At 43.8% G+C, this 12,792-nt stretch overlaps 1 protein-coding gene across 1 annotated transcript; it reads right to left on the bottom strand.

The window, feature by feature from the left end:
* Positions 1-9,619: 9,619 nt before the first annotated feature.
* purg (purine-rich element binding protein G) lies at positions 9,620-12,580 on the bottom strand. The gene has a single exon (XM_080476977.1). The coding sequence runs from the start codon at positions 12,290-12,292 to the stop codon at positions 11,228-11,230; it is 1,065 nt and encodes a 354-aa protein (XP_080333103.1). The 5' UTR covers positions 12,293-12,580; the 3' UTR covers positions 9,620-11,227.
* Positions 12,581-12,792: the final 212 nt, after the last annotated feature.

Here is a 12,792-nt window from a genome sequence, read left to right as displayed (position 1 = left end):
ATACACATTTTCCAAGTTTCTTTTCCAGCAACAGTAAACATAAAGTTTTCCTAACTCAAATAACTCCGACCTTCCAAAGACTATATTGATGTTTGCTGTCCGATAACTCGGCGACATGAAAAAATTATTTAAATACAGAAGAATTAGGAGTACAAAACAATGTCATTAGATTGTCTGTGGATATTCTAGACTTTGTCACAAAGGCAGTATAACTGTAAATAGACATGGAGTTTTACTTTCTTTTTTCCTGTAAAAATAAGAGCCACCTCCTGACTGACTGCCTCAAAGGTCTCAGAAGCTGGTAGTAATGATATTTACAGTTACACTGCTCCGTCGGTGGTCAAGTAGGATATCTGCCACCTACTCAGCATTTTCAGGTGTTCTATGCATCACAAAGAAAGCCGGACACTTCCAAATGACGAGTTGTAACTACACCCTCTGCACGTCCCACAGCGGAGCTCAGAGGAACAGAGAGGAACGTGGACAACACTGAACACTTTCTTCGCCCTGATTAAAATGCTACTTCCCATCGAACCAACGCCGGGCCGGGCGTGTGTTAGGAGGTGAGGAAAGTGTTTCCATGGTCAGACTACTGGACTGGGAACAGGAGGGCCGTTGCATTTTAACAAATAGAAAGTTGGAGTTTCCAAATTTCTGACATCTTTGGGCAGCAGCACTATAGAACAGCAGTAGGACATCAGTTTTCTCTTTTATTCTACTTTTGATAGTTCCTCTTCGCATGCGTTCAGCTGGGGTCCATAGAAGCACCTTTATATAATATGACATAGCACCATTTTTCATATAGTTTTCCTATTATACTGGGACCCAACCATGAGCATGCATACACTCTAAAAACTGTTTTCTTGGTTACCATTTCTAAACGTAGCATCATTTCAAACGTTACAAGGCAAGTAATGAATATTCATACAGTACTTTACATGTAGAAGATGAACTCATACAGTACACATTAAAGAAAGTGCTAGAGTACAAAATGTCCTTGTTTTTTTTTTAAGTCTTAGATTACAGGACTATAGGACACACCAATGTTTTACATTACATGTATCTAAATATACACCATTTCACATTTTCATTACTCACTTCAGTTCATGTTCATGAAGATTACCAAACATTGACACCTCTCTACTTTCCCACTCTCGAAAGCCGACAATGAACTGAAGTCAGAACGGGAGGTCATCCTCAGTACATTCACATCACTCCACCCGCACAACCACAGAGAAACACACACTTCACTGTCAGGGTAATCTTCACACCTCCACCCGAAAATCGTCATCATCCTGAATGCGACCATGCCATCCAACTGAGCGTCAACAGTCCTGTGAGAACTACTTTTTTCTTACTTTTGGTCAGCTAATTATCTTCAGTCTATTTCTTTTTTTTAATCTGCTAAAACAGACAAACAAAATAAGCAGAGGTACAGTCGAACTGTAAATGTGCTTTAAGGCGTCAGGGTTGGAAACATTAGGTTTTTGTTAACAGTCAAGATTTCTTTCAATCAAGCTGTTTCTTTAAAGTCCAACCTTCTGTAACCCTCCACCCCCCTATGTACTGATCAAACAAAGCTAGATTTTCCCAGTCAGCATCAGCAGTCTGGATGGAGTGTGTTTATCACAACCTGCGTGGCAAGGAAGAGCACCTGTGGTCACAGCTCGTCAGAATACAACCCACAACGACATGGGGACACAGAAATGTCTTAATCGCCGTCCACTTTCACCTGGAGTCACTTTGCAAGACTTTAGTGCGAGAACCTCGCACAAACTTTGAATGGAGTTTGCATAATTGTCTTGCAACGGTATGGAATTGTATTGTAAACCTTCTGCAAGAGAAGAGAATTGTTGCCCATCTGAATATGGAGTCTCACCTCAATCCAACAATTCATTGGTCACACTTAAAACAAAATGAAGCTGATTAAAAGAAAGGGCAGAAGCTGCTGGTTGAAGACCAGAAAATTCCTCACTTCTCCCAATTTCCAATTCACCAAATCCAGGAGTGTTGGAGAGGTCCATGACTGTCAGACTACGACACTCAAATTTCAGTTTGTGTGAATGTGTGATGCAAAAAGGAAATTATGAACCTCTACATTTCTCAAGACTTTACAGAAACATTCATTTTCAGTTGGTTGCACTGAGATGGGGGCTTCGATGAGGAGCACACAGACCAGGAGTGAGTTTGAAAATACAAAATCTACGTGCGGCCCGTCGTCATGGTTTTTCCTCAGATAGATGGAACGAGACTAAAGAAGCAGTCGGTCAATGACGCTTTTGAAAATGGGTTTCATTCATCAAAACCGTTTTAAATCTGAGTTTTCAGCGACGCACTTTCCGATTCCAGCCGACCACAGCTGCTGTTCTCTGTCAGACAGTGACATGCAGCCTCTTCTGCACTGTCGTTACACATCAAGACATAAAAAAAAACACACTCTGCAGCCAAACGTCCTGCTTTTTACACGACTGCAAAGACAAGACTCTTCCATTTTCATGTCAGTACACCACACAAAGCAACACCACTCATCACTTCTGAATCGTTTACCAAAGCAGTGCTGGGGAAGAAATGTCTCATTTTGGAAGTTACTCTGCAGAAACGGATTTTCAAGTAAGACGAATCAACGTATTTCAAGGGTTAGGGTGAAAGTGAGTGCTTGAGAGGTCGTGTGATCTTTCACTGCACAGGGAAAAATTTGATAATTAAAAATAGATGGTAGATCTGCCAACAGACACGAGAGATGTGGAAAAAATAATGGAGAAATATTCAGATTTCACTTGGTAAAATCTGGATTTTTCTTAGTTGCTGTAAGACAACAGAGCAAAAACATCCCTTCTCACAAGCAGCTTTGTCTTTAACGCCCCGAATTTGGTGTCACCACTCATTTTAACCGTGGTTTTGGATTGGAAGGTGCAGACTTCAGGGTGGTTCAGTCAGTAAAATAATTTAGCAAGATGAGCAAACTACAAATCATTTATAAACTCACAGGGTGGAGGCTCTGACACGGTTTGATATTCCCAGGTATGTTCCCATCCCGTCTAGCTCAGACCGATGGTGAGTTACCTCCGAGCTCGGCACTCCTAAATGACCGTGGTTTCACTGCTCCAGTTCGTCTGAAAACAGTGGAGATGATCTCGTGTTTAGCTGAGACAAACTCTGTGGAGCAGTTTAAAGTATGGATGATCGAAAGGGTCAAAAACCTCAATTCAACCCCTGTTTACGCAGCCACGTTAAAAGTTAACAGTCCATCTAAAGACAGCTCCGATTCTTGAGCTCAAACAGAAGAAGCGTGCAGAAACCTCACCCGGTTCTTTCCTTTTCTGTTTTTGCAGCATTTCTCTGATGTCTGAACATCAGAAGAACATGTTCAGCACTTACTCGCTGGTTGAAAAACTCAAATTATCCAGAAAGTTTGCATTCAGGTAGTACTTTATATGTATTACTCATTCACTACCCTCTGCTGAATCCCTTCTGGGATACAATAAAACTCAGAAATACGAGTGGGATATTTTTAAAACTTGTTGCTGGTCAATTTAACGTGAACATCGGTCCATAATTTGGACACGTCTGCTGCACATCATCAAAAGCCATCTAATCTTATATATAAATGTGTTAATTCTGAGCCAATCTAGAGCTGCTCAACAGTCTTTGAGGGAACAACCAAAGAATATTAAATGCTGCTCGATTCTATGCAATTCTGTCCCTACCTTTGACCTAATTGTGTAAATTTGGTTTAAATGACCTAAAAATTTGAGCAATATCTGACACATGGTGCAAGTAAAGAAGAAAATGATTTTCAATGTGCTCATCCTACACAGAGGAGAAAGCAACATACCATGAAATCAGGAAGTTTTTCCTCTTTTTTTCAACCCCAGAAATTCCTCTGAACCTCTTTCCACCTCATTCACGTGAGTTATCGTCTGTTGTCCGGGCCAAACAAGAGATCTGCTTTAAAAAAAAGTGCAGCACACGAGTTCTGTTAACGAGGGGAAGGTGAAGATAAGCAGCAGCGTGATTTGGTTTTGTTTTTTAAGGGGAACAGAAGAAAGAACAGATATAAAAATATAATATACACTGAAAAAAAAAGTCACAGAGAAACACCATTATCATGCAAGTAGGAGACTAACATTCTAATAAATACATACGAGGAGTTCCCACCTTAACTTACACATTGAGGAGATTTCAGTGAACAAAACTGAATATGTTGTCATCTTAAATTCAAGCTATTATCTTTCCTAAGAGTTGTTATAGCTCCTTATCAAATATTTTCATTCTTTCATAAATCACTGACATCCAGCACACCATTAAATTTTCTAGAGAGAAGACGGGCGCAAACTATGATAAGCAGATAAAGTGAGATAAAGACCCACATCTTTTTCCTTGCATATCCATCCTAAACTCTTCTACCGAGAAACCAGTGGTTTTCAAAGTGTGGGGAGTTCAGGGGGATTCCTTTTCTAAGCATGATAGTTTCCTTCAACATGTCCTCGCTCGCCACGATACAAAGAAATAAGTCAAGCATTGAAGTATTGTGACTGTATTGAAACTTATTTTGAGAAGAGAATCTATTGGATGAGACTAATTAAAATCATACAGTGAGCTTCTGTGCAAAAACTAGCATTTGCAAAAAATATATAAAGATCTATCAGATATTTTAAATTACAAATAGAGAAGAGTTATGCTCTTTATTGCATATAGATCCCAAATCCAAAAGTGTCTGTGAAAATTGGGACATTGGGACGGTGCAAAGTGATTAAAGCTGGATGGGGGTGGGCGTATTTCTACTCCAGCACTTTGAAAACCTCTGATCAACATCATCAGTCTGTTGATTTTAATGCCTTGTTCAGCTCCAATTATCTGAATTCCTGTGCCACAGTTTCAAACACAAATCGGCCGCCTCGGGCAACGTATACAGGTACCGGTGTTTTTACAAAAACTGATATTTCCCCCTCTATATTTAAAAAAAAAATAATCACCATTTACATGGATATGCTTATACACTGGGTTCAGAGCTGCTATAAGCAGCCGGACCTGCAGGGGGCAGTGTAACGAGAAGCATGAAGCCATGCTTGACGATCAGGAGTCCTGGAAAAAAACAAAATGTCACGAATGGCGCGAGTTATTTCCTGTTCTTTCAGTGAAACAGTTGATTTGTTTGGACCGATAAAACAAGCGGAGCTCCTCCTGAACGTGGCGTTAGAATATTAAAACAAATAAAGCGCAAGAGCAAGCTGCTTTCACTGGATCCATTTTCATCACACAGTGTAAACACGAGTCGCACAGAGATGACGCTGATGACGCTCACGTCGCTCACGTGACGTAACTCTCCGTCTACCCCTCTTTAGATGCAAACGTAGACACAAAGGGTTTTCTAAATCTCCACTGTGGCCGGAGTTTTCAAAAATCAATGTTTGTGGTGATTCGTATTGAAAAATAACTCCGTTTTTGAAAATACCCGGGCACGTGTAAAAAAATGACCTGTTTAAGCGATCACCAAATAAGTCTGTTTATCCATGCCATAATCTTCATGTGCACAAGCTGAAATCCAATTTTTTTTTTTTTTTTAATTTAGGGGCTTGAGGATGAATGAATGTGGGCCAGCAGGAAGCAGCCCAGTGCATGATGGGAGTTTGTAAGTGCAGCTGGTCAGATTGGAGAAGCAGGGATCCATGATTGTCACTTCACACCGAAGGCATGGGTAGGAATCGTCCCGATGTCAACTGATTACAAAGCAGCAGAACTAAAGTGCAGCTTTTCTTAAAGTGCTTTTTGGATATTTGGAATTTAAAAGGACAGAGGAGCATCTTTTCCTTCTACAGCTTCCCATTACACTCTCACCTCCAGAAATACTTGTGTTCACACCTTGGCTCGAGGCAGGATTTTTCCGGGAGAGAATTCGCCTCGAAAGCCTGGTTTCACGTAAAGAATTGTGAATATGATGTAACCTTTTTTTTCTTAAATAAATTGTGCTTTGTGCTATTCACTGGTTAACATATTTCTACCATCGATATGAAAATAAAACAAGTCGGTCTTATTAAAGTTCACACTTCTCAGCAGACTGTACAAGAAACACACCGAGCCAACCACTCCTGTGCTTTTTGTGCACTGAAGGCATCACAACATTTGGCTGCAACCACTAAAATCTTTTAACTGATTTTTTTTGTTTTTTTTTGTTGTTGTTTAGTTTTTTTTAACCGTCCTCCACTAAGACCAGTCCCTTAATTAAATCTGAGTGAAATGAGAGCTGGCAGCAGTCAGAGCAGCACAGTGAGGCAAAGAGCCCGGCTCCCTCCGTGCGTAAGGTGCAGACATGGACTGAGGGTTCGGCTGCTACGTGGACAAAGTTGGCTTTAAATGACGAACGCGTCGCTCACTTGTTTCGGTAAAATTCATTTGGGTTTTGATCAGACTGAACAAAAAGCTTGAGGCGAACGACTGAGACGTCCAAACTGCTCCTCCAATCAAATCATTCTTCTTCACATTTGGGTAATTTACCTTCAACAATATAGCAAAACAAAATACATTAAAATCTTTTTTTTAAAAAGTAAACAAACTGCAAATTCTCACTTTTAAGTAATTTGGTTGTAGTTTTGCAATTTGATCCACATTTAAGAACAATTTACACCATTTAATCTCCCTCACATCTTTTAAAACCAGAAGATATGAATTCGGAGCAATTTATTTTTTCTAACCAATAAGTTCATTCTCATTAACTTTATATCTTGTATGACATGTATGTCTGAGAAGTGTATTTTGAAGGTGGATTATTTCCATGTGTAAACAGAATTGAACGCCTGCTGTTGACAATAAAGGCTCCGTTCACACTGCGGGTCTTCATGCTCAATTCTGGTTTCTTGCTGAGATCCGATTCCTTTGCGCGGTGAACAACTTCAGGATGCAGAGGAAGACGTTTGAATACACGAGTCAGCATCTGTCTTTGCCACTCCCGAGACACGACGCGAATCTCTGTCTCTGTCAACGATGAGGACGCTGCTTTACATGCGACGTGACGGTTCAGAGGTCTGCCATTGAAAGACGTCAGTCACATATCAGGTTATCTGAACCGGGACCCGGGTCTGGTGTGCCAACAACATTCACACCGTCTCAAACAGATGGGACGTGGGCCACAAATGAAGTTAAAACGTTTTGAGTCGTTATTGAAGCAGGTACTTGATAGTATTTTTTGGACAGCAGCAACATTATATGTTATATTGATCCATTTACAAGGAAGAGAAGTTTATTACAATTGATTATTGGACTGGTTAAAAAAAATGCATGAAATGCCTCAAATATTACAGAAACTATTCTTGTACTCTAATTATGTGTTATATACTTTATTCTGAGCTTTTCCTATGCTACCACACAAGAGCTTTAATTTTAGAGATGCTTTGGACAATCTTCAAACCGGCTCAAATCCTCGCTCATCAATTTATCTGCTTCTGACACGGCAGTTCTGAGAAGGAAGTATTGTAGTAGCTGATCAATACGTTTCACTCACCATCATAATGTTGTGGTTGATTATTGTAGTTCAGTATTATTCAGTAAGCAGAAGCAGGTACATAGTGTAAAAGTCGTCCAGCATGAGGACTGGGACAGGATTCATTTTCTCATGCAAACTTGCGAGTAATGAAGTTTACTGCAAATCTTTCCAGAAGCTTCACACTAGCGCACACACACACACACACACACACACACACACACACACACACACACACACACACACACACAGAAAAGACCCTTCCTCCTCATAACGCGTTCTTATAAAGAGTGTATTCAACTCGTGTTTAACCTATCAAGTATTCAGTCTGCTATCATTCTGAAACGGAGTCGCCTTTTTAACGTCATGTTGGATTTGCAGCTCATCTTAAAACCAACACGGCCATGAATGCACGGACATACACAGGTTTAGAGCTTGTGGCCGCCAGTCTGGAACTAGATGAGACCACTGAGCTGAGCTGACAGCAATAATCATTTCTTTTATGTGGATTGTGCCATTTTTATTCACATTGGACTAACTCTGTGGCACAGAGTTAGGCCGCGTCGGTGTCTGACCTTGGATCGTCTCACACTGAATCCATGGTTCAGTATCAGCAGGGCAGAAAACAGAGACCGAACACTGTTGTGTAATCCGGAGCGAGCCCGAGCCGGGCCCTTTCCCTCTCACACACGTCACATACAGTACGACACGGAGCTAAATGCCCCAGCAAACTGCCGCTCAAGCTCCGACGGGAGAGCGAGCTGGAGTTAAAGGAATCACATCCGGAATGAACACAAACAATACACCGACACTTCCGCTTCCTCGGCTGATCCTCGGTAAAACCGCAGGTAAAGGTAGAATACATGGTTCTGCAGAGGGAGCACCAAGGAAAAGAGTTGAGCCCTTTTGACGCCATCACTCATTCATCCCCCGGGACATCGAGGTAAACAATCCCAGTCTCTTCTTTGACCTGTGTGTTCATGGGTATTTGTATGTGAAAACACACACACACACACACTGGGAACACTGCTGGCACACATGTGGGAGCAGATTTTAAAGCTGCTGGACTAAAATTGAACATGACGAAAAACCAGAATTTCTTTTACTCGACTTAAATTGTTAATGTTTTACGGGTGTGCTATAATATAAAAAAGTACCATGAAAGGTGTGGGTCTCAATGGTTCAAGTATCCACAGGGGTTTTGAGGCAGGGCTGCTGGCAGCGAAGCCCGTGTTTCCCAACATGGGGCTCAGAGGTTTAATGAACCGACTGAGAAGTCGGTGCTTATCAGATAATAAGAGAAAAATAAACTAACCTAGTCCTGCCAACAAACAAACCATTGAAAAAAGAAAAACTTCCTCTCTGGCGCAGTTGTTCAAGTCAAGCTTTGCTTTATGGGTCCATGAGGCAGAACATCTGGACGAAAGCAGCTGATCCGTCTCATGGTGGAGTTCTGAATGTGTTTATCTGAGATAACAGATCACAGTGGACTGATTCAGTGAACAGATCCAATATCAATCAAAGTCCGAATTGATCGGGTTTTTGAAGGTGATTACTCAGAGTATTTTTCTTCCCTCCAGAACTCAAGTTAATGGCTCGTCAGCTTGAGACTTCTAAAGGAGGTCCACACATAAGGGGACTATTATTTGTGTTTTCAATCGATTGTATGATTCAGATCCCCCATGTCCCCCTCAGATTTCAGCCTGTGAAACTAAACCTCCAGCAGTCTGGAGCAACTTCTTACATTGTGGACGTGTTTTTTTCTAACGATTATCATCACCATTGACTGTGTATGTTTTGGAAAATGTGCTTAATGCCTCCCGAGACCACAGACAGACGTATAACCACTGCAGACAGGCTGCGTGTGCTCAGCAGAACACATGTATAATACCTTTCCTTCACACAGTCAAGCGTAGAGATCTGAGTGAATTTGAATATATTATAACTGCAGTAAAGACATTTCCCATTCAGAAACGTGAGATCTCCACACGTCGGGTTTGTTTTATCCTATCATAGCTGCATTTTGGGACGATGAGCCGAGACATATGTCCTCTTACGACCTCTACAATATTTTCATAAAGCGATCTACCCGAGAAGTCATTTCTACAAGTCAGAGGTTGGTGTTTTTTTTTTTTTCCCAGAAGTTTTTGAGGCTTCAAAGCAAGTAGCAGCTCAAGTGTTCGTATAAGTAATCCAGTTCAACAAAATCAAGCTAAATAAGACAAATATGACAAGAACACACGTCTCTTAAGTGCCAGTGTTGGATATAATGATAGATAGATTGCACGAGCTATAAAGTGTTTGATTTATATGGGATCATTTTCGGGGGGCTTTCGCGCACGGCGGCACTAACAACACGAGGGGCCGCGTTGCTTTGCTGCCACATGTCGATGGAACACACACTGCAGGTCCTGTCCGGAGCACTTTTTTTTTTTTTTTAAAAGAACAATGCCAGCTCTGTGCACCTTTCCTGGACGCTGGAGCCCGCAGCACTGCGAACTCGCGTCTGTCGCTCGTCACCATGGTGACCAGGTAAGCATAAGATCAACACGTTGCTACATTTTACACATTGCAGAGTATCCTGGATGCCATCCGCTCATTTGCTCACATGGGATGATCCGACACACGCTGCACTGCAGTCATGCAGCAGTGGTGTCATGGAAAGGAATGGAAGAAAAAAAAAAAAAAAGAATATTTGTTTCTGCTGTTCAAGCCCAATGACGGCAGGGCAATATCTAATGTGTGTGTGTGTGAGAGAGAGAGACATCTAGTAAATGACAATGATGTTTTGACGATGGAGGACAGACTTACAATGCAGATAGTGGCCGTGTACGGACCAAGTCAGCGTGATTGGAAGCATCAGTTCATGCCGCTGGTGTGTATCACACAAAAAGGGTAGGAACTTCCTGCTTTTTGTGTGATACACACCAGGAGTTCCTGCCTGGGCCACATAATCCACAAAATCAATATCAAAATGTTCGGTTGAAATTCTCGGTTGAACGGTAATGATAAATATGTTCTATATAATCACCTATTTCTCTTTCTGCACAACTTCCTAAATTGCACTTTTCATAAAAACAACCCTATATGATGCTCAACACATCAGGTAAATAGCATTTTTCTTCTCAGTGATTAGCTGCATGTCGTTGATTTGGAGCACCTGTGCATGTTATAAACTTGTTATAATCTTTTTTTTAGCAGTGAGGGAGGAAATCCCTTGTCATTGTTAATAGAAAATCCCAAGAGCAACTTACGTGGGTCTGATCCATAATAATGTGTAGCCTTACGTATGGTTTTATGTATGCTACAGGCAAAAACGCATTCACTTAAAATATGATATAGTTTTCTTGGATTATTTGTTGGGGGGGGGGGGTCTTTGTTCCGATCCATCAGGTACATAATGTACAGTGCACGTCAATTATAAAAGGCAAGGGGATAAAGGGCTGGAGATGAGTAATTCTGTTTGAGCCCCAAATGAAGTGAATGGTTAAAGTGCACTGATGTGAATGAATGAATGAATGAATGAATGAATGAATGAATGAATGAATGAATGAATTCTTGGCAGGTTCAGATGAGGAGTTTACCAGCCCTTGGCAGATAAGCCGTAAAGTGAACGGGGTGAGGGGGAGGGCACATCCAGAACATCATGTTACCGTCTGGATTTGTTTTTTTGTTTGTTTTTTGTGTGTGTGTGTCCTCTCCCATCGTGAAGACAATCCCTAGAAGCCACGCAGAGACGCACAGTGGAGGTCAGTCCTCGTGCTCCTCGCTGTCCTGCCGCCCGTCTGTCCTCTTCTCCTTGTGACACGTAAAGATCCGCCGCATCTCCTCCTCGTAGCGGATGAAATTCTCCCCGAACCGGGCCCAGGCTTTGAGCGGCACCGTGATGGTGTTCCTGTACGGCTGCCTCACCTCGCTGATCTTCAGAAACACGCCGTAGCGGTTCGAGCCCACGTCAAAGTAAAACCTCTTGTTGTCCACGCGGAAGGACGCCGCCTCCGGGAGCTCCGGCTCGTCGTCGCGGCTCCGGGAGCCGGCCCGGCCCCGGTCCTCGCCGTCCTCGTCCCCGTAGTCCTCGATGAGCTGCGACAGCGCGTCCCGGAACTCGATGAGCCCCTGAGCCGGCAGCACGATGGTCTGCTCGATGCCCTGGCCGTAGTAGCCCATCGTGCCGTGTCCTTTGCTGACAGTCTGCCGGATGCGCAGGAAGCGGCCGCGCTGGTTTTCCTTCAGGTCCAGAAAGTACTTTCTGTTGTCCCGCTCGATGAACTCGCTCTTGAGGACGCGGTGAGCGTGGTCGTCGGACGCCGCGGAGCCGGTGGGGGACAGCATTGGGGGCTGCTCCTGCGCCCTCCGGCGGCCCTCGTGCCCGCGGCCCTGGCCGTTGCTGCTGGGCTCCTCGACCGGCTGCGATGCCGGGCCGCCCCGCAGCCCGATCCGGGCGTAGTAGTCTATGAAGTCCCCCAGGCTGTAGCGGAGAGCCGGGGCCATCGACATGGACAGCGTCAGCTTGCTCTTTCGGATGTTGTCGTGGCGGCCTCGTCCGATCCACACCTCGGCGATCTTGAGGAAGCGGCCGCGGACGCTCTGCTTGACGTCCAGGTAGAAGCGCTTCTTCTGGATGTCGACGCGTTTGGACGCCAATTCCTGGATGTCGTTCCCCGGCTGCTGCTGCTGCTGCTGCGGCTGCTGCGGCGGCGGCTGCTGGGAGCCGCTCTGCACATAGTGCTGAGGATACGAGTGCCTCGCTAAGGAATCTGATGCAATCTTACCCCTGCCTCTTTCCATCCCTCTGCAACATCCATCAGCCATCATGATTTATAATCCACAAGTAGACGGCTCAGGACAAAGCGATTCCCCCATTCCAGTGGGCTTCAGGTGGATGAAGCGGGCCTGATGATCACACACCGGCTGGAGCAGCACAACTCTCGCCAGATGCCTCGAATGACCTGAAAATGGCAGCTAGTGTGGAGTCATCAGCTGATCGAGTCTCCGTGTGCCCGATAAAGGTCAAGCTCGACTATTTAGCCATTTCCCTGCAAACGTCCGTCCCTTGTCCATCACCTATTTGCCTTACAACTCTCCTTTACCGAAGGAAGCAGCCAACCTGGAATGGGAGGAGGCGTCCAATACTACATGAACCCGATGAACCCATCCACCCCCTCCCCGTCCTGAGAATACCTCAGTTAAAGAGACACGACGGGGACTGGAGGCTGCGCGCCGAGGACAGTCTGCACGCCGGGGACAGTCTGCAGGAAATCTGTCCATCCACAGTCTGCAGCGCATCCCAGCACTGGACTCTCTCTCACACACAC

This window comes from Lipophrys pholis, assembly GCF_963383615.2.
Source record: "Lipophrys pholis genome assembly, chromosome: 12".
In the NCBI taxonomy this organism is placed as follows: Eukaryota; Metazoa; Chordata; class Actinopteri; order Blenniiformes; family Blenniidae; genus Lipophrys; species Lipophrys pholis.
This window is presented reverse-complemented; position numbering and strand designations above follow the sequence as displayed.